Source organism: Nothoprocta perdicaria, unplaced genomic scaffold, assembly GCF_003342845.1.
Source record: "Nothoprocta perdicaria isolate Ctin4 unplaced genomic scaffold, notPer1 scaffold_1, whole genome shotgun sequence".
Lineage (NCBI taxonomy): Eukaryota > Metazoa > Chordata > Aves > Tinamiformes > Tinamidae > Nothoprocta > Nothoprocta perdicaria.
In genome coordinates, this window is record NW_020454093.1 from 602,888 (window position 1) to 627,138 (window position 24,251).

The 24,251-nt window shown below is 33.9% G+C and overlaps 1 protein-coding gene across 2 annotated transcripts in view; it reads left to right on the forward strand.

The window, feature by feature from the left end:
- The window catches only part of EDIL3 (EGF like repeats and discoidin domains 3), a 219,171-nt gene that overhangs the window by 104,524 nt on the left and 90,396 nt on the right, over nucleotides 1–24,251 (forward strand). For both annotated transcript variants that reach the window (XM_026035921.1, XM_026035928.1), the window contains one exon: nucleotides 6,360–6,488. In XM_026035921.1, coding sequence (XP_025891706.1) covers nucleotides 6,360–6,488 — 129 coding nt within the window. The remainder of the gene's footprint in view (nucleotides 1–6,359; nucleotides 6,489–24,251) is intronic.

Genomic DNA, 24,251 nt, shown 5'->3' on the forward strand with positions numbered 1-24,251 from the left:
ATAGAGTCAACGGTGGTAGACTCCACACAGAAATTATATGAAATGTACTGATCTTTAAGAATTATTACATGTACTTTTTTTTTTTTTTTTTTTTTTTTTTTTTTTTTTTTTTTTTTTTTTTTATGCTGGGAAAGCAAGGATTTCTGATTATTCTTCTGAAAGCTGGAAGAGTATGGTATTCAAAGGTATTCAAAGTACTGGAAGTTTAACTTACTGTAGTTCATAGTTTTGCTGAAAGTCCTTTATTTTCTTGGAGCTACACCAAGATGTTTGAGTCAAATAAGAGTTGGACTCAAAAATGTTTATGTAAATTTTAAGGCAAGAATTGCTTTTAAGAGAAAGAAAACTGTAAGAAAAGAACAAATACTGCACTCCAAACTATTCAATTATTGCTAAATATGTGTCATACTTGCATGGCAAAATAATTATATTGCCCAAGAGAAATTCTTTTCCTTTTTGTGGTTACAGCTTGCCCTTTTGTGAAAAGCACATTTGCTGAGAATGCTTTCTTCAGATATCTTCAAAAACGCATACTGGGCTGCTAGGAATATGGAGGCATTTTCAAGTAATGAACAAGCAGGCTATTCTTTGGATCCATGTATGTTAAGTCTTTTCTTTGGAAATGGTGACGTAGTCTTTAAACCAAGGTGTGATGTAGAAAATACTGAGCAGAATGTGATTGTCTAAAYCACAAAGGTGGTGATGAACCTGTCTTAAAGTACATGTAATGAGAACTAACTCTCTACACAATTAGGGAAAAGGATGTGTCATATTTGCTGGCTGGAACCTATAGGTAGGCTGAGACACAAKCATATATTTCAGCATGAATTAACTATCCCCAGAACTCAGCAGGTGGAGGAAYATTTCTGTCACGTTGTTAAACTGGTCTTTGTGGAAAGTAGCCCATCTCCCACACAGGCACACAGCTGGGAGCATTCAAAACCAACCTCCTTGTCAAGGAAGCCTTGAATTAAATTAATAGGCAAAGTAGTAAATGCAAGGAAGATCAGAGTCCCTGAAAGCTTTTGTTATATTCCTATCCTTTTTATGCAATAAATCAGTTCTCTGTTTGAACATGTAAAGAGCTACACAGAGACATTCCTGCTGGTTTTGAATGTTCATTTTGGTGTCTGTGTGGAAGATGATCTCTTCTGAATAGAATTATTTTATATTTTGATTTTAAATCTACTAAACCTTGAAGTCTCTAAGTTTGCATTTGCAGGGGCACACCTTTCAAAAAATACGTTTAACTGGGGACATTTTAAAAGGATGATGAGGAAAAAATATATTTCTGAACAGGAAGTGGTCTCTCATTTGTGTATATGTAGGTGGCGTATATATCATTGTTTTAACTGTATGGAAAAAATATAAATTGTAGTTTTGAAAGAATTTCATCTAAGTATTTAAAAATTAGTCTTATCTGTGTTATATACTTTCAAGAAACGTGATGTAGCCTTTGAATTGATTCCTTTTTGAGGTTCCTAAACTTTTCTTTCTCAGATTCCAGGAACTGAGGAGAGACAGAGATACGATATTAGATTGCCTAGACTGAGTCTAATCCGCTATAATAATCCTTACATTCTTGGTCATGGGAAGTTTGTCTTAGTTCCAGAAGCAAGATTAATTCTCCTGTTTTCCTAAAGATAAAAGAAGCCATACGTGCCAACGGCTTTTCACACATGTCAAGATGTAGGGCTTGTTTCTAACTGTGCCCTGTCAGTTTTTTTGAAGGTTTTGTGTTGACACAAATCATTTTACGTATTAAGTATTAACAAAATCTAGAGAAAGAAAAAAAGAATGTGATCTCCTGATCTTAAAACTGTTTGGGAGGTCACTGATAAGGAGGTCAGTTTACCAGAGAAAGGGGGTGGGGGGAGAAGTATGATTGACATTCCTATAGAGCTAAAAGGTAGTGCTATTGATACAGAATATTTCCCCTACAATGAAAGAACCCTTTTGCCTATTTTATTAGCTTAATGATAATTCCTTCATTTGTTTTGNTGTTTCAGCTTGTGGCCATTACCCCTCGTCCTATCGCTGGCCACCAGTGAGAACAGCCTGTCCCCTTCCTCCCTGCATTCTCCCTTCCTGAACTTATACATATTAATCATATCCCCTCTGAGCCGCCTCTTCTCCAGAGAAAACAGGCCCAGCTCGCTCAGCCTCTCAATATTACAAAAAAAAAAAAGCAATTAACTTTGTAGCTAAGTGTCTTCGTATCGATGAGTATCAAGGTTAATTTCTGATTTAGTACTTTTCATTTTAGTTATATTATTTCTCTGTAAAGAGATGAATAGATAGGTCTTATATCAAAAGTGTTAATATTTATTTTACACTGTGTTTAATCTTCCATCTTCCTATCATAACTGCTGCCTCAACTACTTTCTGGTTTCCTGTGTTCTGCTAAGCTAATGACCTGCCACTGCTATTGTACTTCTGATGTTTGTGTTAGGGCTCCAAATGGCTCCAAATTGACCTCAGCAGGGTGAGGAATGGGAGGGCTGCACTGTTCCCTGACTCATACTGTGAACATCCATCAAATTAGGAGCACTGTGAGTGGTGGTGGTGGTAGTTGTTTGCGGTTGGATTTTTTTTTTTTTTTTTTTTTCTCTTTCAACCTTAATGCTTTCTGGATAGTATTTAGAATTTTGTTTCATAAATGAGTGGATACATTAAACCTTGTTGGAGAGTTTTAATGTACGCTGTATGTATCGGGATTCAAATAATGCTTGTAGATACCACATGACACTGAAGAGTATCTGGTACCTACAGATTCACCCTTTTTGTTTTTCCAGCACCTAAAGTCTAATTATTACTGTTCTATGTACAGATATTGTACTTGTCTAACATAGCTTTTGAGATTAAATTGAAGGTTTGTAGTAAATCCCTTGGTAGTCTGATTCTTGTTGCATGGTACACAGGCTGAATTTCTTTGATGTGACTAAATCAAAAGACTTCCTGGAGTGCATCTGCTGTACCCCCGCCACTCAGAACGCTCAGTCTGTGGGACCGCAACAGGATTAGCCACAAGTAGCTACATCTTCCTGCTCTTGAGATGCACGTTGTCTGGGCATTGGGTGCTCAGCACCAGCCAGTCTGTTCTAGTTCTTCCTGTTGCACTGCATTGCTAAKGTGGATAAAACTGATTAATAGCAGAGGTAGTTCACTTGCTGAGTAATCTGTATGTTACTTAAWTTAATTAAATGTGATTTGAAAATGGTGATGCATCTTCCTCCAAAAAGGAAGACCACATATGAAACAGCAGAAAATAAAATGGAATATTCTGGAAGAGAAATCCTCCAAACTGTCAAGGGCAAAGTGTAGAAACATATTAGAACATTTACTTATATTATTTAAAAAAAAAAGTACAGAATGAAATACCATAATTTTCCTATGTATACTAATTCACTCTCTGTAAAAATAATCACCATCCAAAATTGTCTTTTATTGGTGAAATAATGCTTTACTTTGTGTGTTGAATACAAGCTAAAAGTATGTATTTTTCTTTTCAGTATTGAATTTTATAGGACTTTGTTTTTATTAATTTTAGTTGACTGTACTTGTCAAAGAGGAAAACAATGCAATTCTGCCTTGAGCCCCTTTGCAGTTCTACTAAGGATGCATTTGGTTGATTTCCTCATGCAATTCCCAGATATTTTAGAGCATCTAAAAAAAAATTGATACCTGCTATTGCTTTTGGTTATCATTCTGTGTTTTGGAGAATACTTGTACGTCTTATTGTTGGCTATTACCAACTGGCTATTTACACTGGAACTGTGTAAAAAAACCTGAAAGCGCAAAATTGAATAGATCTATTTCATTTTCAGTGCATAATTAATCTCATTGACATGGCTTTATATGAACATGGATAAAAATGCATGTAAACCATTGAATTCAACCGCTCATTAATATTGATTAAACGTTGTTGTTCTCTTTGTGCTTAAAACTACTTAAAGATTACCTGCAAAAGTATTACAGTGCTATTGATTTAGAAAAACAAATTCCTGAAGTGTTTTTTTAATTTTTAAATTATTTGACAAGTTTGTTACTTTTTTCATATTGAAGGATGTTTTAGAACTTGCCTGTATAGATATGAGAAGCAGAATATTAATCACATTGTCAGGGAAAGAAATATCCAGCATTCAAAATAATAATGGATGTGGCTTGGGTCCTCTCATCGTCTGACCGCAATATTTAAGTCCATGCCTATCATTTTGGTAGCATTCATGACTGAAACTTTGCCACAATGTCAGTTCAAGACATTTAGACTGTATGAACCTCCACACACATGTATTGTGTCTTGGTTATGGTGATCCTGGATATGAAATTATATGGGCTTAAGTGCCCTGAAGAATCTAGGCCTTAACCTTATAATCACTCCATTTTAAACATGAGCACTTGCAGATAGGTCTGGCCAGTGTCTAGTTAAAAATGAATGTTAACTAATATAAACTAGATCATCTTCATTACAGTACATTGAACTGAAAATCAGTCAAAACAGTATTCATGTAGTTTCTGTTTTTTCAGAAGGAAAGCATCATAGAAGACTAACTAAATACTAGCATGCACCAGTACATGTATTATTTTGCTCCTCAGGCCTGTAAATGTCTGTACTTTTGATCTGAGGGAAGTGATGAGCATGTGCTCAACAAGCCATACGGAGAAATCAGGAAGCAAAATGAGAAGGCAGTGATTAAAAGACGTATTGTTCTTGGAAGATTGGGGGATCTGTTTGCACTGATATAATTATCATATGAAGCTACATGTAGGTAATTGCCAAACTGCAACACTGTGTTAGAATCTGGAAGAAAATACATTGTTCTTTGGCACAGGGAGACACAAGGAACAAATTAAAAAAGGGCATGCTTCTCAAAAGAAGTTTCAGAGTATTTGTGTTTTGTTTATTCACCTCAGTGGGATGTATCTCATGTTTAATGATGTGCACAAGCATAACAAGGAGTATGACCTGGGTAAGGATAATGACATAAGTTGTAATAGAAATGTGTACATAGATTCCTAAACTGCTGTAACACTCTGGGCAATTATAATTGTGGAATATGTTCTGATATCCCTTATCATTTTGTTAATTCATATGTTTTGTAAATTAATATTTTCTCATCATAGTTTTCACTATTGTGACATTCTGAAAGAATGCGGTAGCTCTGAACATCTGTCAAACCTTGCATTTGTAATTGAAAACATAGACTAATAGGCAGGCTCTCAGAAACATTAAACTTACAGCTCTTTTAAGTTTAAATCATTCAATTCCCAGTGCTGATTGTCAGTAAATTATGCTGTGGAAAGAAATTCTTTTCTAGAGTTTTTTGAAAAATGTGATTTTAATTGGATGAATACTTCTGACATTACATTTCAATAAATGAAGATTAACATCTCTGTGTGTACATGGCAAATATTGCAAATAACTTACTTTATTTCAAACTCATAAATCTTTTAGCACACAAACTTGTTTCAACACAATGATTACCACTTCTTTGAAGTGTGATTGTAGAAAGTATTTGTCAAATGCTAAAATGTTTTGTTGTGGTAGAATGTTTGTTACAGATGAATATATGAAGATGGGAAAATCTTTTAATAAGTGCTGTTAAAATAATAAATTTTAGAATTCAGTTGAAGATATAGTATTACCTGGAGGCTTATATAATAATTATGAAATTAGCATATCTTACATTTACAAAAATTTAGATCACTACCACAGCACTTGAGCAGACTTTAGCTGATAACAGCAAACAGAAAATTTTAGATCTCACTGTAGAAATTAAAGTTTTTGTAGTGTATGGGCAGTTGAAAAAAGTAATTGAGTTAGAAACTTTTTGGAAGGAGTATGAAATGGATATGCCAAAAAGGCACTAAGTAAAAAAATATAAAAAAGAATAACTGGTTAGTAATCTAATTACTGAGATGGTCACATAAGCAGAAAGTCACATAAAGCTGTAGCAAGAATCTTTTCTGTCTGTTAACTTGCCACATAGTGATTACTTCAGGATATTGTAGGTGTCACTCCTACGTGATAGGTACATTTGATTAATATATATTGCCGCAGTGGTATAATAGTTAGAATGCCTGTTATCTTCAATAGGAGAGCAAGATTTAGCTTCTCTATCTCCTGCCTTCTCTTGCATTAAAAAATAATGTTGTGATTAATGAGTAGTGACATGTTTCACATTTTTTTTATGTTCATAAAAATCCGTGCTGTCAAGTTATCTGAAAGAGTAAAGGATTTATTCTAGTGGGTTGGTGGAATACAACAATCTACATATGTAATTTAATTTAGTGAAAACATGTGAATAACTGAAATTATTGTTATTATAAATGTATATACTTTTTCTTTTATCTCTTAGGACCTTGCATTCCTAATCCATGTCATAATGGTGGGACATGTGAAATTAGTGAAGCATATCGAGGTGATACATTCATAGGATATGTTTGCAAGTGTCCAGAGGGATTTAATGGGATTCACTGCCAGCACAGTAAGTTTCACATAATAACTTTTGTTGTATTTATGGACCAAAAACTTCTTAAAAGCTAATAATGTTGAGGTTCAACATTGACTCTTGATTTTTTTGAAGTATATTGTCTTTTGTCACCAGACTAGTGCTATTAGCCTTWAGAAAATGACTTCTGACTTGCTGGGTAACACATCAGCAGGAAAGAAAGCAAAAGTGTCTAATTTGTTTGCAYGTTCTGAAGTATGATAAAGAATGAATACCATGCTTAATTTGATTTAATTGAAAAACAGTATCTGAGATAGTAGAGATCTGTTTCGCTTGGAATTGCTAATGGTTTCATTTTGATAAATGACAGCAGAAAACAGAACAGATCACTGAATATAAATCTGTGTATAAATGCTTTCCAGATCTTCCTTTGTCTCTGTTTAAAAAGAAAAAAAAAAATGCTATTATTTTCCTTGAATCTATACAAAAATCCAAGGGTAGAAGTTTAAAATTTAACAAGGATACACTTTTAAAAATCATATTTTAGATATAATATCCAGACCTCTTTCATATTCAGACTTTTGAATAGTTTCTCCTGGGATTAGTTTGTGAATAATAGGTTGGTGTCAGCTGCATTTTAAGAGTATGCAGGTATAAAATTGGAAACTAACAATATTTAAAAAGAAAAATGATGCCACAAATACTTCTTGGGGGATTTTATAGTGATATCTGCACTTCACTTATCTAAAATACTAAAAAATAAATGTTTCCTTTTGKTATGATTATACATGAAATTGCAGACCCAGGTTCCCTCAGTTAATGTCATTAAAGGACTATATTTTTAAAAGCTTGTTAGTAGAAGTTCTGCATTTCCATTGGCAAGTGCATCTCCATTATCTGTTGATAACTTAAATAGAAACTCTATTTTTTTTCCTGTGTAAAAGTTAATTAGAACAAGAGCTTGCCTAMGGAGCCACTTAAATGCCATATTTCTGATTTATTTTGTGGGTTAAAGCACAGCATGTTTCTGCATTTTAAAAGCCATCTGTAAAGCAGGTTAAAAACTCAAACGTTTGACAATCTAGACTGGTAGTTCCATTGGTAGGTAAAAGATAGGTAAAARATGAATCAGTTTATCAAAATATTTCAGAATAAACACTGAATCCAGTCTACCTCAGTTAAGTGCTTCATTTTAGTTACTTGAAGGAACCAATACAGTCCAAATCAAATAACTCATGTTCATTGTGTACCTTGTATACTCAGTGGAAGAGGAAAGTTTCTCCAGAGACTGCTTGTGTCTGCCATTCGTGTCCTGTCATATGAAGGCACTTGCAGAAGAGCACAATTGTGTGACCTCATGTTTTCATCCATGCTTTGTCGTAAGGCCAGATGTGTAGTGAACATGTGACGCACAACACTTCTACACTTCTGCCAAACAAATGACCATTGTTAAGTAGGCAAGAAAGTGAGTGTTTCTCTTCAAAATGTTTTCATTTGTTTGTGCCAGATAATTGGCTCAAAGACGGTGTGGTGTTTACTGCCATTAGCACCACAAATTTGCCTCAAGCAAGATGGATGCATAATATGTACTCTCCAGAAAATATCATATCTGTTACTTTAAACAATAACAAAAAAATTAGTCCGCTATGGAAGGATTCATTGTAACCRTCTATCAAGTATCCTTTTTCAAGTATACAGATATGTAGCAATTAGTTAATGTAATCCAGGTAATCAAAGTGCATTTATACCATCTGCAGAATAAAGCAGAATTCTTTCAGGAAGTTGTTATATCCACTGTGTAAAAATTAGAAACAAACATATGTAATGTGATTACAGATAAAGCTGGTTTACGTAAGAAGTTAACTCTTTAGGGGAGTGTGAAATTCACTCTTTTTTCAGAGAACTTGTTTTAAGATGTGATAATAAATCAAAAATATGTACATACTCAGAAGATCTTAGAGGGTSACAGCAATTAAAACAGTAGAAAAAGTATCCATAATCGGGAAGAAATACAGTGATGTATTTTATGTGACACTWTTATCTGACATCACTTTAACTTACTTCACCAAACTCCTTTTATTCAAACTCTTCTGCTTCATGAGGTTCAGAAATTCRGTTCTAAACTAGCTGTACGTTATGTAGGAAGTCTGTCAAAGTAGTTCCAGCATAAAGGGGTAAATTAAAATGACCTCATTGCAAGACATGTGTCTTCATCTAAACTCATTGAGATTTCAAAAAAAATCACTTTATAGTTCTGCAGTGCTTTTATCTTTGATTTCTTTCATGTCTAATATTTTGCTAAATCAGATAAGCTAGATAATTGATATTTTTGCAGTCATGATACATTCCCAAAGCTGATATTCTGTTCACATTAGCCAACATCCCATCAATATTTCTGAGATCCCTTGACCTTTTGTCCATGTAAATGATGAATATGTAAATTATAAAGGATAATTAGCAATTTCACTGACTACATATTGAAAATTTATTGGAAAACTTAGACCAGCTGGTAGTGGTTTTCTCAGTAGTTTGATTCCTCTGTGGCAAAAAATGGAAACAATGCATTCCAACTGAAGATTCTGATTTCTGGCCTCTTAAAATAATTAACATTTGGATAGGAAAATCTGCCCTGGATACAAATTTGGGGAGATTTTCATGGTGGCAGTGAAGAAGCAAAGTCTGAGAGAGCTGGGACTCTTCTTCCTGGAGAAAAATGAGGGAGGATCTTATCAATGTGTATTAATAYGAGGGGAGAGTGTAAGGAGGAACATACTGACCATAAATCTGACCTAAATTCCACAGAACAACTCAGACCCATCAATATTCTAGGATGTAGAGTTTGTGTGATACTATTTCGTAAGAGTGTTAAATCATTTTTTCTTGATGTTCCCTTTGACTGAAATCCATRTAAATGCAACGTGCTGTCATCCATCTGAAATGAGCATGTGATTATAGGGTGGTAATTCTAAGTCTGGTCATTTTTTTTAACATCGAACTTTTACAAAGTCCATCTTTAGAGCTTTTATTAGAGAGAGAGACAGACAGGGAGAGACAGGAGGAGGGGGAAGAGAATAAAGATCTACTGTTCATCATCTAATGTTAAACCATTTACATTATAAACTTTATTAATTGCTTTTCAATACTGTAGGTGCAAATGCTGGTCTGGGAGCTTATGTTTTGGTAATAAATACTGTCATGTACATAGAGTGGGATTATATTGTCATCCACAATAACACCTTAAAAACAGAACCTTAAATTCTCTTAGAACAAGTCAAAATCTATTGGGAGGATCCAAGTGGAGAGGTTTCCACATCCTACATTAGATAATCCAGGTTCTTTTCTGAACAGAAATTAGTGATACAAAGTATGTTATTTGTGATGATCAGAGAGAGAGATTTCCTTTAGAAAAGTACAAAACTGAGGCATGAGGCTGCAACTAACTGAAATGAGARAGTACCCCATCAGAAAAAAAATTGTGTGAAACACGACAAAGTGCAGATTTAAGAATTTGGTTAAGATGTGATTTTATAGTTTGACCATCAGACATATATCAAGTTTTGTACTCTCAGAAAATTAAGCTTTATTAATCRAACACATTTAGTCATTTCTGCAAGCTCTTTCCATTGCAGAGTTTTTGGCTTTCTGCCTCGACAATGCAGATAATCAATTATATTTAGATCTGCCACGTTAACATCTTCTGAAACGGCCCAGATAGGCAAGGCACACAACCACGCAGCTTTTGATGGTATATTGAAACCTTGTTCCCCTTAGGCTGTTTGCTTGCCTGTGCATGGACTAGGGGTTCATAGCCCATTGGAAGGGCCTGTGTCACCTATGTCAGACTCAGACAAGATGCTGGGTAACCTGTAGCTGTAACTTTATCATCAGAGTCTACTGCAGCAGCTCTTCCATTTACTGGGCTAAAATATATGTGAGAGGAAGATATGAGAAAATGATGTGGTGTGGATTTCGTGCCTTACAAGGAATTGTATATCCCAGGCTGAAGTTTGCTGGGTGAAAAAAATCCTGAAACTGCTCCCCACAGGCAAGCTGAAAGCAGTTGTCATCTTCTGGAGGCTAAATAAGATTGTATCTGTTCCAAGCCATCTGTCCTCCAAGCCAATTGAGCGACTTTAGTTTACAAAGATAGATAAAGCTTCACACAACCAGGTGAACTAAGCACCAAGACTGTTCCTTGAATTCTAATTCTAACTTAGAATTTCATTTTTTTCTTTTTTCATTTAGGTTTCMTTTTTTTTCTTTTTTTCTTTTGCTGTCGAAGTTAGACATATATATACATTATGTGAATTACAGTGGTAAATTCCCTAGGACTTAATTATGTGGGCAAAGCTTTCAAAAATAAAAATCAAATAATGTGTGTCTAAGCTTTATTGAGATGAAGTCTGAAAACTATTCCTGCCTTGGCCTGTTTGCTTAGATAAGAAAAAAAAGAAGGGCAGGTATATTCTTTTTTGTTTAGGAACCTTCTGGTACTTGGCTTAATTAAAACAAAAGAGAAATTAATTAGCTTGATAGAAATCTGTGAGAGATGACTGGAAGGAAGAAAAGTCAATTAAATGTTTTTTTCCTTAAACGTGGTAAAAGGAGGAAAGATACAGAGCATTGAAATGCCAGAAATTAGAACATCAGAAGTGTGAGGTGATGGAAGGAACCTCTAGCAAGTGCAAGAGAGGCAGCACAGCAGATATTTGCTCCTCTCACATAAGTCCAGAAAGTCTTTGTGTGTCTTAGATAAATGCTCTAATGAGGTAAAACTTGCCTAAACAAATATCTAGCAATATTGAACAAGTGACAAGGATTTTCAAGCTATTGAGTAGGGATTTTTTTTGTTTAAAACCCTAACAGCCACTGCTTTGACCAAGATAGTTGAGATGGGACTGCCTAAGGCCTGGAGAGAGAAAGCATTAAATATCAGGAAGAGGCCAACACCAGAGGCTTTACAGGAATGTTCAGGACACCCCCAGGATGAAAATACAGGGCACAACTTACCCCCTACTGAAGGTTTTAGCCCGATCTGTAATTAGGTTAAAACGTCAGCTAGGAGTAAATACCTTTTAAATTTTGTTTCATTTTTTGTTGGTGCATGTTTATATAGCACAATTTATTCTTGTTAATATACACTTTCAATATCTTTTTGTTCTTGGTGAATTACTGACCTCAACAACTTCCTGATGCTTTGAGTCTTGTATCTAATTGTGCTGTATATTGGAAAAAATCATTTTCAGTTTTGAACCTAATATCCTTCAGCTTCTTTGAGTGTTTCTTTCTTTGTGTATTTTGAGACTAGAAGAAAGGTGCTTTCTGTATGCGTGCACTTCTGTTTCTCTATTATTCTCTCCAATGCGAATAGTCCAGTTTGTTTCTGTTTCTTCTTACACATTTTTTTTTTTTTCAGATCTTTATAATGAGTTCTCATTACTCTTCTCAAACCCTTCTTTGTTCTATGGTATATTGTGGTCTATGGTTCTRTGGTATATAGGCAGTCACCTGTACTGAAGATGAAGCTATACTTTTTATTAAGTAGAACATCCTTATATACCTTCTATACCRTTTCTATACCTTCTATATTCTTTATGCAGCATTTTGTATGTTCTTTCCTATTTTTTTTTACTATTTTAACCAGAACTAGATGTTGAGCTAAGGCTTTTATTAAACTGCCTACTTTGATGCTGAGTCTTTCTGTAAGATTTTGTAGTATAGATTGCTGATTACTTTTGTACTTTGTGAGAGTTTTGAGCAGAGGGGCAGATTTCTTATGTTCTGTAGGGGGACTAGTCTATACAGTGACTGGTGGTTTTACAGTGTGTGTTTCTATCATTTAAAAGTCATATCGATTGTTAATAACTCGTATTTTTCTCTAATTACCATCTTTTTTAAGTATTATTTTACTGTGGAAAGAGTTTTAAGTTTCCAAAACATACATATTGCTATTTGACTGGAACTACAAGAATTAGAATTACTTGCATTCTGTATTATTAGAAAGGTAACATATGAGGTATATTTCTCTTTGAGCTTCAATTAATAATAAGTATTGAATGAAAAATGAACTTTTAAAATTCATTTATAATATTGTAATGTCTATCCTTAGATAAAAAGATAGATTAAAATCTATCCTTATCATGTAGATATCATATGTTTTTTTGCTGTGGTTTTCCTCAGTGCAGTATCTGATTACATTTAGAATACTAACAGTGGCTTCTTGCTCATACTGCATGAGAATGCATTTACAGAAAACCATGAAGTTTTCCTTTCAGATATTCAATAACTAGACAACTCTTTTGAAAGCAATGGGTAAAGGTTCTTATCTGGTTTTGTGAAATGTGTGTGGATGAGCATATAGATTATTCTGTTAAACTCATTTTGTAACAGAGAGATGTTGCAGCAAAATAATGAGTAGTTTGAGGAACGGAATGGAGTTCCTCAGCAACAGGGAACTGGGCACCAATTTATCTAATCTCTTCCACGCCTACTTTCATATGATTTCTCTAAAGATATTGTACCAGTTTTTGGAACATGTATTTCTTAAATGTCTCATACTTACATAGATAGAGGTTTTCAAATAAAAGCATGATCATGCACTCATCCTTCAAACATACTATTTCCTGCAGTAGAAAATTTTCTTGGATAACAATCATAATAGTGAATCCCGTATCTCTTCATTTGTTTATGCTCAGTCTTTATTACTTAATGTGTCATGTACAGTATGTACTGTGTAGGTATTTACTGTGTAAATATTTTCTTCAGGTTTAATATTTCTGACAAACAAAAGCTTTTTTTCATAAGACCTCAAGATGAATTTGTTCTCTCTCTCTCTTTTAGTGTAGAGAATCATTCGTTTCAATTCTGTTACAAAAGCTAGTTTTTTTTTTTTTTTTGAAAAGTCATTTTCTGTCATTTTCTAGTAGGCACTTAAAATTCTTTCCTCCACTTTGTGAATGAGGTGTAGTTCCTAGCCAGCTTTATTTCCATCTGTTTATAGGGTGCTGTCTTTCAAACACAAAACCACAAACAAGAAGGATCATTATTGAGAATGATATCCTTTAGTGCCAATACAGTCATAAGTCATTTTCTTAAAAATGTGGACATGCATTGTTTGATACAGCTTGAAAATACTAGGTAACTTATACATTTTTTTTTTGCTAATTATTATTTATATATTTTTTCTCCGAGAAAGCACCTCAGGGGAAGCTTTAAGATGGTGTATGTTAACCATATTATTAGATTAATAGAGAATTAATCATGTAAAATGTGTTAATATTTGCAATTCTTAAGATGATATACATGAAGCACAAAACAATTGTGGATGGTTGAAAGAACAGCACAGTTGACAGCAGATGTACTCTATTCCTGCTCTACCCCTTCATTTAGATAGAAGCAGGAAATTGTATTCAACCATTGTGTTGGTGGAACACAACCAGGATCAACACAGCCACAAAGAGTTTGMAGGTATCCTTTGCACTTCCAAATTGATTGAAGCTTGTTTGTTTCAAGGAGATAAATGAAATCYTGAAGTTGTTTTTAATAATTTAATTAGACAAAAGTTGCCATTTAGAATTTTGCCAAGCAGTGGCACAATCTGTCTGATCCATCTGTGTAGGAAGCAGCTGTTAGAAAAATATGTATAGTTTGTAATTTAGGTCCTTTCCTTGTTTTTTTTTTCTTTTTATTGTTTTATTGCAGTAAGAACTACTGTGCTCAGCCATCTGTGCATGTAGGTGTATCAAGGATGTGGAATGGAAATATTGTATATGTGTTAYGAATTCATGCAAGCAAATGACTGTGTGGTTCCCTGTTACTTCATAGGATAGTAGTCTTTCCACTGACATATTGAACCAATTTAAAATTTCATTAATGTCTGGATTTCGTTAGTGTCGGGAACTTAAGCAGTGCGCATGGCACTCTTTTTTGTCAGAGATTGAAAAAAGAAAAAAAAAAARGAAAAAAAAGAAAAAAGAAATCAGTGCCTCTGTTATCATTATACTCTAAACCCAGTACAGTGTCAAGAAGCTGAAGAGGTTTTAATAAGAAGATCTGGAAATCTGTTGCATATTTTACCTCCTCTTTTGAAACTGTAAGTAGTACTTATTCATGTGAATATGTTCTTGAGATCAATGGGTTTGTCTGTAAGCAAGCAGTATACAGAGGCAGAGAAGAATATAAGGTCAGACCTATTGTTTGTGTGCACAAAACTTCAAATAGCATTGCTTGGATAAGAAGCTCAATATGATGAGCCTAATGGTAGGTACCAGTTTGCATTACAAATGTATTCACAAAATATCCTTTTGTATTTATAAAATATCTCCAGAAAAACTCATGATGCAATTACATTTGCATATCAATACCCAGGATATTCTTCTAGCTTGCATTTATTCTAACATATTAAATAACATACAATTACTTTTGTAGAGTATCTACATGAATGTTTTAGTTTGAATCAGGGTGCATTTTTAAAGAGAATCTCTTGTTATCTTCACTTACAGAGCTTTGCTTCAAGTAACAGAGCAGTCTCAGAACATATTAACTGGATTTTCAGATAAAAATAGGCATAATGCCAGAGGGTAAAATGGTATTTAGTCCACCTGACCTGGAATATGCATAATGTGGATATTGAGTTCTCAGTTTGAACMATTTTATTCTAACAAATATAATCCTATATGACTGTGCTACTTGYAAATTTATAAGTAATGTGTCAGCACCAAGGTTTTTCAAGTATGCTGAGAACAATGAATAGATCTTTTCCTCTTCATATTTTCTTCCATATCTTTTAATGTCTGACTTCATAGCAGACACATTTCTTGCTCTACCCCCATGAGCTGCATTATGTCTTGGCATTTGCCTAGGTCACAAATGTGGCTTCCTGATAGCATCACAAGTAGTTGTCCCTGTTTCTTCAGGGAGTGTATCCCCATCAGGCTTAACGATACAGCTTCAGTCTGAACCAGCTCAGCAAGCTCATCACCCATGACATGGGATTTTCTGTGGGATCAGATCACTGAACTGGCCTCCCATAGAGCCACACAATTACTAGGTCCAGCATAAGAGGGGAGACAGGAACATACAGAGCTCTGGGTGAATGGAGCACATAAGTTTGTGTCTTGACAAATAAGAGTTACCCCACATTCTTTGGCTGATGAGCAGGTCAAAGGAATATATGCATCAGGAAGGACTGAGCAGAGCCTTGAGTGAGTGGGGCAAAAGAGCATTTGTGAATAACTGAGTGCCTTTTCAAATGAGGGAATTGCTCCCCRTTCTTTGGCAAGTGGGATAGAGGAGTCAGCTGACCACAGGTGAGAGTGGGAGGAAGGAGGTAGGGAGTTGCATATAGGTGGATGGGGAAGGCTGTAGCTTCYGAGTGCCTTGGCCAGCAGAGAAAACAGGCAGGGGGTACTTTGGTCAGGAAATAAAGACAAAGGGAGGCTGTGTCCTCCAACAATTTGACAGACCCCCAAGGGCTATGCCTTGTGGACTCTACCTTTATTTGAATAAAGTTTTAGAACTCTTCTTTGTCCTTTTTGGAAATTTGGTTCTTGACAGTGAATTTTTCCACTCATGAGTATAAGGGATAGAAGTGGAAACTCCTTTTTTATCAGATTAGATAGAATGTAAACCTAGAAGGCACTGAATGTAAAGAGAATGCCCTTTGATGACTGCTACTAATAGTATAGCTAATCCAAAGAATTTCCAAGGAGCTTAGTAGTTCTCATCTGTGATGCTTTTCTGTCCAAGCACTCAAATCATTTGTGTGTCTGACCATTAGTAGTTGTTTATCATCTCAGAAARCTTGCAGTGTAATCTGCTTGGCAATCAGTGAGCAAAAATGATGTTCAGGAGTTGCTGCCTTACCAACAAAGGACTGACTTGTGACTTGGTTTTGTGTCATCTGGATATGTATCTATTGCATTTTAAAAGATAAAGTAAATTGTAGTTTGCCTGCAAATAATAGATAAATTCTATAATTTTGTTAGATTTCATTTTATTGTAGTACAAGTCATTAAGGCATCTGCTTCTGAAAAGGTATTGTCTTATCCTGTTTTCTATTTAGCAGAGCTCTTTTTGCATAACAGTCGTTACTCTCAAGCAGTTTCTAGAGTGTAATTAAAAGCAATATTCTCTTGCAAGATGACCAGCTTTCATTGTTACAGAAAATTAGTCTGCTGTTTTCTATAGTGAAATTTTCATCCATTCCATTTTCTTTGCTAAACTTGCTTAATATTTAAGAGTGCTTCAGAATAGCGTTGCAGGAAAAGATATATACCAAAATGAGAAAAAAAAGAGGAGGTGGCAAGAACTTTCTTTTGACTGCCTATAATATTTACAGCTTGCAGTATTTACTTCTCACTTCATTAATTCGGTGCAGGGAGAAAGCATCCCCTCCCATTGCTCAGTAAAAACAAAGATTATTATTATTTTTTTAACAGAAGTTCTGTCATCTGTGGCCCAGAGTTGTGGTTCAGATAACATTTAAGGACTAGAGTGCCATTCTTTAGTTACTAACCATAGTCTTGGAAAATGCATAAAGTTATTTGGATAGATCTCATTTTATTTAAGCATCTAACAAAGGTGACATTCCCAGGGCCAGCTGCCATAAATATAAATTCCGGTTCCGAGGGATGTTTTAGTACAGGACATATAACTCCCTGAGAGTCATGAAGAACAAGTAAGGTGTATGTGCCCTGAGATAATAGAGCTGTCAGTCAGATGACAAACRGACAGTGACAGACAAAAGTCTCTGCAATAAACACTTCCTGAACTAGACAGTCATTGATGATGTGAGGAAACTACCTCACTCGTGTTCTGCATTTTCTGCTGGGAGGGAGATCTGGTCATCTTTTTCACCTTTGCAGAGGACGCAATGAAAGTAAAGTACTCCAAAAGAGAAAATGATTGACAGGTGGTTAACAAATAAGTGCGTTGGCCAAAACTGATATATGGCAGATGTGTATATGCTGTGGTATTTTACATATATTTCTCTGTATGTGTATAAGAAATTTTTTAGTGCTTGTATGTATTTCTATTTATCTATAGACAAAAATAGAGTTTTTCTGTAATTCTTAATGATCTAAGAATTGATTAGGAATGTGTTAAAGCATCTGGTATTTTCCTAACTCTCCGTAACTATTAAATAAAGTGTGTTTTTAATGTAGTATGTATCCATGTATRTTACATGTAAGAAAATGTGGCATTCCACAGCAACTAAAGGGGAAGAAAGTTTATTTCTGTGTTTAATCCAGCAGTGAGAGTAACAAGGAATAATGCACTTGTATACTTATGATCTATTGGGAATATGAATTTCTAAGGTATTAGAAAAGGGCAGAAATCATCTTTAAGTTACCTCTTTATATGTAGTTATGCAAACATAAGTATACATATATAGGTATATACTTAATGTGAAAAAGATACATCCTTATAATCACTCTGTTCTGAAATAGAATTGCATTTTGAAATGATTATTTTTGGGACATGGAAAGGGAAATATGGTAACTTTCTGATATGTGTTCAAATTTGCTTTGAAAATATTGGACTTCTTGTCAAGCCCACCTACAATATTTTCATAAATAAGCTATTCAAACATAAACTTTATCAAGAATTTTGGAAAAAAATACTTGATATAAAGATGGATTAAAAAGTTGGTTCACTTTTTAATCAGTCAAAAATATTACTATGTAATGCCTATAGTTACTGGGGTGAAGATTCCTGTAAAGCCCTTCCTTATTTAGAATGTGATTAAAGCCCTTTGAAGTCAATAGGAAGCTTTATAGTACACTTTAGACATTTATGTTTGACTTTCATGAACTTAATTCTGTGATCTTAACATTATTTTGCATAGTATGCAATGGTTTCTAGGGAAAAAAGAAAACAATTTTTGGACTGTATAAATACTTAAATGGTTATTATTGGCAGTCATGCTGGAAAGCCTTTATGTAACGGACATAGCACAGAAAATATTATGTTTGTATATAGCAGAGTGATGCATAAACTTTGCAGTGTTTACCAGTGTAGTTTCCTAAAAAAATTTAAATTAAGGTATTGTTTTCTGACCTGAATGAAAAATTGCCCCCAAAACAGTCTTATACAAATACTTCTGTTTTTTTCCTGATTTTTTTTTTTTTTTTAATTTTCATATAATTCATCAATAAATTGACTCTAAAAACTGTGGTTATAGTTAGTAGTAAATTGCAGTTCCTTCTCGAATGACTGAAAAACTTTGAATTTGGACACTTTTGTTCAGGGAAGTGTTAAATAGGGAAAATGTCATTGTAGTAGGTAAAAAATTGAAGATTTAAGTAATAACTTTGATTTAAAATACAACCTTACAAAATAGGTGCTACAACTGGGTTCTGGAAAAGCATTAATTTGAACATGATAGGTAGAGTGGATAATGTGAACCTGTTGGGGGAAAATTCAATCATTATAAAAAATATTGTTTTGTCAAAATTAAGTGTTTTACAGATCATGTCAAATTTAAGTACGTCATTAAAAAAAAAAAAAAAAACTTCAAAGACTTCAAATATTCTTTTTCCAGAAGTGAGTTTCATTTTTCTTTCTCAAAATAACTCCTTCTATTTACTGTTTGTATTTGCTATTTGCTTTCTCCTTATAGTGAAATCAGAATCATAATATGTGCCAATTTCCATGAAACAGGTTAAAATATTTTTTTTTTTTGGAGACCGTCAAGAGGGTCAACAGCACTTGATCCCCTCTCCTACCCAGGAATAAGGTTCAGTGTTTTGAGACATCATGCAATCGTCTTGTTTTTTAAGATAGCTCTTTAAAAGAAAAAAGATTTTTATAAAATGTGAAGTTGTACCTTTACAGTTTGGAATGGTTTTAGTAGACCATAGGACTGAAAGGAAATTCATGTTCCAAATTTTGTTTTTGTAAATATTTTATTGAAAGTCTGCTGCCTCCAAAGCAGGCATGTCCTTTGAGTACTTTAATTCTTCACTTACTATCATTTAACAAAGTAATTCTCTGTTAAGACAGAATTATTAGATATTAAGATAGACATTAAATACTGTTATAATAAATCTCTTGATTCAGATTGGGTAAAATCAGCAGAATTTTATTGATTTCAATTGCAGCTACACCACTTAATATCAGAGAAAAATCCTATGCTTATACAAATGAACACAAATGTATAGCAACAAAATATATAATCCAACTTCTGTTATATGTTAGGAAAATAGTAATGAAAAGTTCATATTTGAAAGCTAATATTTAAACAGTGACAAGCTATTTTAAAGTTCTATAGGCAAAATCATATGGTTTGTATGGTCTGATATTATTCTTCTAATTTAGTCTTTTGGTGTCAATAATGAAAAAAAACATGGAAAATTCTTCTAAGAGATCTATCAATAACCATTAAAATACTCCAATTTACAAGAAAAAACTGCACCAGCTAAAGATAATTATTCCATACTGTGCATTGCTGCATTTTATGCCTTAAACATTCTCATATGAGATGTATTTTAATGCAGTGTTCAGTCTTCAGTACACTTTATTTGCAAGTAGAACTGGGATAGTGAAGTTTATTTTGATTCTCTTTTAAAAAAAAAAGATTTTTTTTTTCTTCTTGCTTTGGTCTTTCTAGAGTGCGTAGTTGTGGGCTTTTGTAGTAGCTAGTTAAGAGATTATAACCAGTTAATCAGCATTTCCCATCTCTTTTCCATTTATAAAATAGATGTTATGCTATTACAGGAAAAGATTTTTAACATTACTGAGTATGGCATGTCTAATCGATGCCCCAAGACAAGGACCAAGCTGACAACTAATTTGGCAAATGCATTCCAGATATGGGACTTAGATGGGTTACCCATTTTAACAAGCTAGAATACTGATTAAAAATGAGACTTGGGACTGAGCTGCGAGTATGATGAACAAGCCAAAATGAGCGTAGAATGAAAGGATGCTGAAGAAAAATTGGGTTGGTAGGCAGGAGGCAAATACAGGAAGCATCCTTCAGATAGCAGGAGTCAGGGCTAAGCAAAGAACAAGCGGGCAGGAGGCAGGAACAAGCTGCTGGTATAAGCCTGCAGCCAAGCAGCAAGCTGAGATGCCAAAAGCTATTGATCAAGCTTATTCAGCCCTTGGTCACAAAGAATCAGGTTGACAACTATTAGTTAGCAGAAAAACTTGAATAATTAATTTAAATGTTTTTATTTATAACAATTCTGTAATCAATGCTTTTTTTTTAATTTGAGATACTTTTCCATGAAAATCTGTGTCTGCATTTGACTGTTAAAAGTAAAAATAAGCAGTATATTTAATTGTATTATCTTTTTTTTTTTTTGTATAGTATCTCTTTTACTCATTTTATCTTCAATACTCAAAGGATTTTACAGTGCTATAATCAAAGACTAAATCTCCAAATTCTGATGTGTGGTAAATATCCGAATCTCCAAGTTATATAGTTCAGTGCTCTTACTTGTCTAGTTTCTGACACCATATTTCTCTTGTGGGGTGCCTAATGATGCAGCTTCAGCTGTGCCAGGGCATAGCTTTGTAGTTATGTAGTCTCACTTTAGGAAGTAGAAACTGTAGATTTTCAGGATAACACTTTTTTTTAACTTCCTAACCAAGTGTCTTCACCCTGTAATATATTATTCAAGTAGCAATGTATTTTCAAAAAATGAACAGTATTTCTTCATTCCTACAGCCCGGTTAATTTCAGAATTCTGTAGAGAAATCTCTTTTGAGTCAAGGCGAACTACTGTAGCTGATACACTACACTGAGTTTGCTGCTCTAAGCTCCAAATCAGTGAAGCTCTRTATACCCAGTGCTTCATTTGATGTTATTGTATTCATCATCATCATTATTACTACTAATTGCTTTCAGTTAACTGTGGATACAATTCAGAACTATTGAATTCCCTGATGCAGACATTGAAACCTTCTAGAAACTGTTTCATTCAGCATTTAGCAGTCTTATTAGGTCATTTTCTTAGGGATTCTGAATTATCTGGTGGAACCCAGTTATCTATTATTTATTATAGTGCATAAAGTTGTTATCTGAATGAACCTCAAAATCTCTCTTGGCATAAAACTGAAATATACGGAAAGATCAGTAGAGAAAACTACAGTGCTGTTACTCTGTGTTGCTCTATTTATGTTAAAAGCACATTCTAATGAACATTAATAAGTTACTCAACAAAGAGTTATTATTTAAGCATATAAAGATATATTTTGCTTTTCTTTAGGAGCCTTGATTGTCTTTAGGAGAAACTACACCAGAAGTTCTTGAATTTTAAAATTCCTACTGAAAATACTTTAAAACATCATAATACAATAGTATTTAAAAGAGCGTATTTGTATTTCGGGGGAACTTCAGTTAGCATAAAGTTTAATAGCTCATCTAACAATTTGAACAGAATATCTGACCCTAATTTGAAGAACCATTTTTAGTTAAATATGCTATATCTGCACATTTAATCAAATATTATAGTGAATTAAATAAATTTGTAAAGCTTGTCCATCTTTCCTTAAATCAGTTAAGGTAATTTTCTGTCCTACAAAGGTCTGTGCTAGTATCAAACAGATACTAGAATTAGCTCATCCCTCCCCATTTATCATATATCAAACATGATTTATTTGTTTGAATTGATGATTCCAAAGCTACTTGAAGTGGAGGGAAAAACAAAAGCAACTCTTTAGGATCTAGGRGAAACATATAATTCAGACTTTCTTTTTTCTGTATTAGTCATATCTGATTGTTGCAWTAAGAGTAAAATAAAAGGACTGGTATAAAATTATTTTTTCCTTTTTTCACTTCATTCTCGAACACAATTAGAAATATCCTGGAAAGACATATATTTTATCCTACATATTTTGCTATGAATGGTGACCCAAAGAAATTTAAATATCTTTAGAAGACATCTTAATACAGAAGAGCTTTTGAGAGGATAAATTACTCCCATTTTTTCACCAAGTGAAAGATAGTTCATTTGCTCACTTAATGTTTTTCAGTTCGCAGTGACCTTGATGTTCTTTTCCGCAAATGTATTGAACTAGAATTAAAATGATGAATAATCTGATGAAAATATAAGGTTAATGGACTTTACTTAAAAAGACAAATAAAGAGATGAAGTATTGTGTTAAATTTTGTAAATGCATATAAAGAATTCAGAGCTCTTTTTTTAGAATTTCTGTTCTTTGGTCATTTCCCATGGCAGATTTTATTTCTAGCACACTGAGCTGTTCCTTGTATTCTTCCTTTTAATTCARTCAGGAACCCATTGAATTTTTATTACTACAGTATATGATTTCTTTAAGAAAAGCTGAAAGTTCAGTAGTAATTATTAATTTTATTATGAGATTCTGGAATTCTGCTAATTCAAAGAGGTGAAAATAGCTTCTATGTATAGTGAAGATGATCTGTCTTTGTATTTCTGTCTGCAGCAATGGTCAGAGTATAGATAAAAAGTCTGCGTACTGTGTATGTTTTGCTGGCATTGTCCTACAGAATCCAGACYTGGATTGACTGAGTATAAGTGGAATTCAAAGGACTGTTTATCTTCCTGTTATTTCAGTAGCACAATTAAAAACAATCAGAAGCATATCCATATTTATTGAGAAATTAACRTCACAGAACATAGCAAGAGTAAAAGATATAATGATTCCTCTAAAAACTGAATTGAAAATGAAAAATTCAGCTCCTAGTTGCAGATGTCACCAGCTTATTAGTGTTTCTTGTTTTGTGTGCAAAACTGATGCTCCAGAAAATTGTATTAAGAAATATTGTCCGATGAACCCAAACGCCTGGGAGCCCAATTTAACTTTTACAGGTATAAGTGTAGTAGCACAAATACAACAGATATAAATAACATAATACAGTATCTTCTAGGTCTATAAATGTTTAGGTAAAAGACATAGTTATATTCTGTTATGAGTTGATGGTGTGACCCTCCCTGTCGAGACAAAAATAGGTGTGGTGAACGTGTAAATGCAAATGACCCTTATAGTTAAAATCCATTAGAATTTCTTCATATATTAAAGCAGCGTGATGGGATAATCACACATTATTGTAATGGTGAGGGGATTCTCTTCAGACTGCTCCTTGAAGCAAAAAGCTTCAGAACTGCTCGCTTACGTCATTTCAGTGTAATTGTGTGTTTGGTCACTCTTAACTAGATTCTGATGGGAAGAGAGGAAGGGAACATCGTAAAGGGATGGCAGGAAACAATAATAACAAAGACTTAAACCTTTACTTCAGAAAGTTTTGAGGAAAAGAACTCTACTTTAGAAAGCTTTGATTAAAATAATCCTTAGTTTAAGGTAGAACCTGGAAATGCATTTTAAGATTTCCATCTTCTATGAAAGTCCATGTAAACCTAAGATGCTTGCCCACTGAAAAGCTGCAAGTTACACTCAACTCTTGCTAATGAGAAATTCATAAGGAACATCTTGTTGCATCAATACTTTGACTTCCTTTTAGACTTTTCCTTTATATCTAAAACTTAATGCCTCCTCAACTGAAAGAAAAATTGTCTGGACCTTTGAGTTTATTCTGTGATATCTGTATTTTAAACAGAATCTTATAAACTTGTTGCTTCATGAAATGTAGTAACCCAAATGCAGTGTTTTAAATGTATCACTTCAGTCACAAATCACGTTGTCTCCCCAACGTGATGTATATGGCTCTGCAAAAACCCAGTACATCTGGATTCAAACAATGGCTTTTCAAAAATAGATGAGTGGTTGTAGGACCATGTTATAAATTATCTATATACTCTAAAAGGTAGCTATAATTTACTTTCTGAGATTGTTCAGTTTCTGAAATGA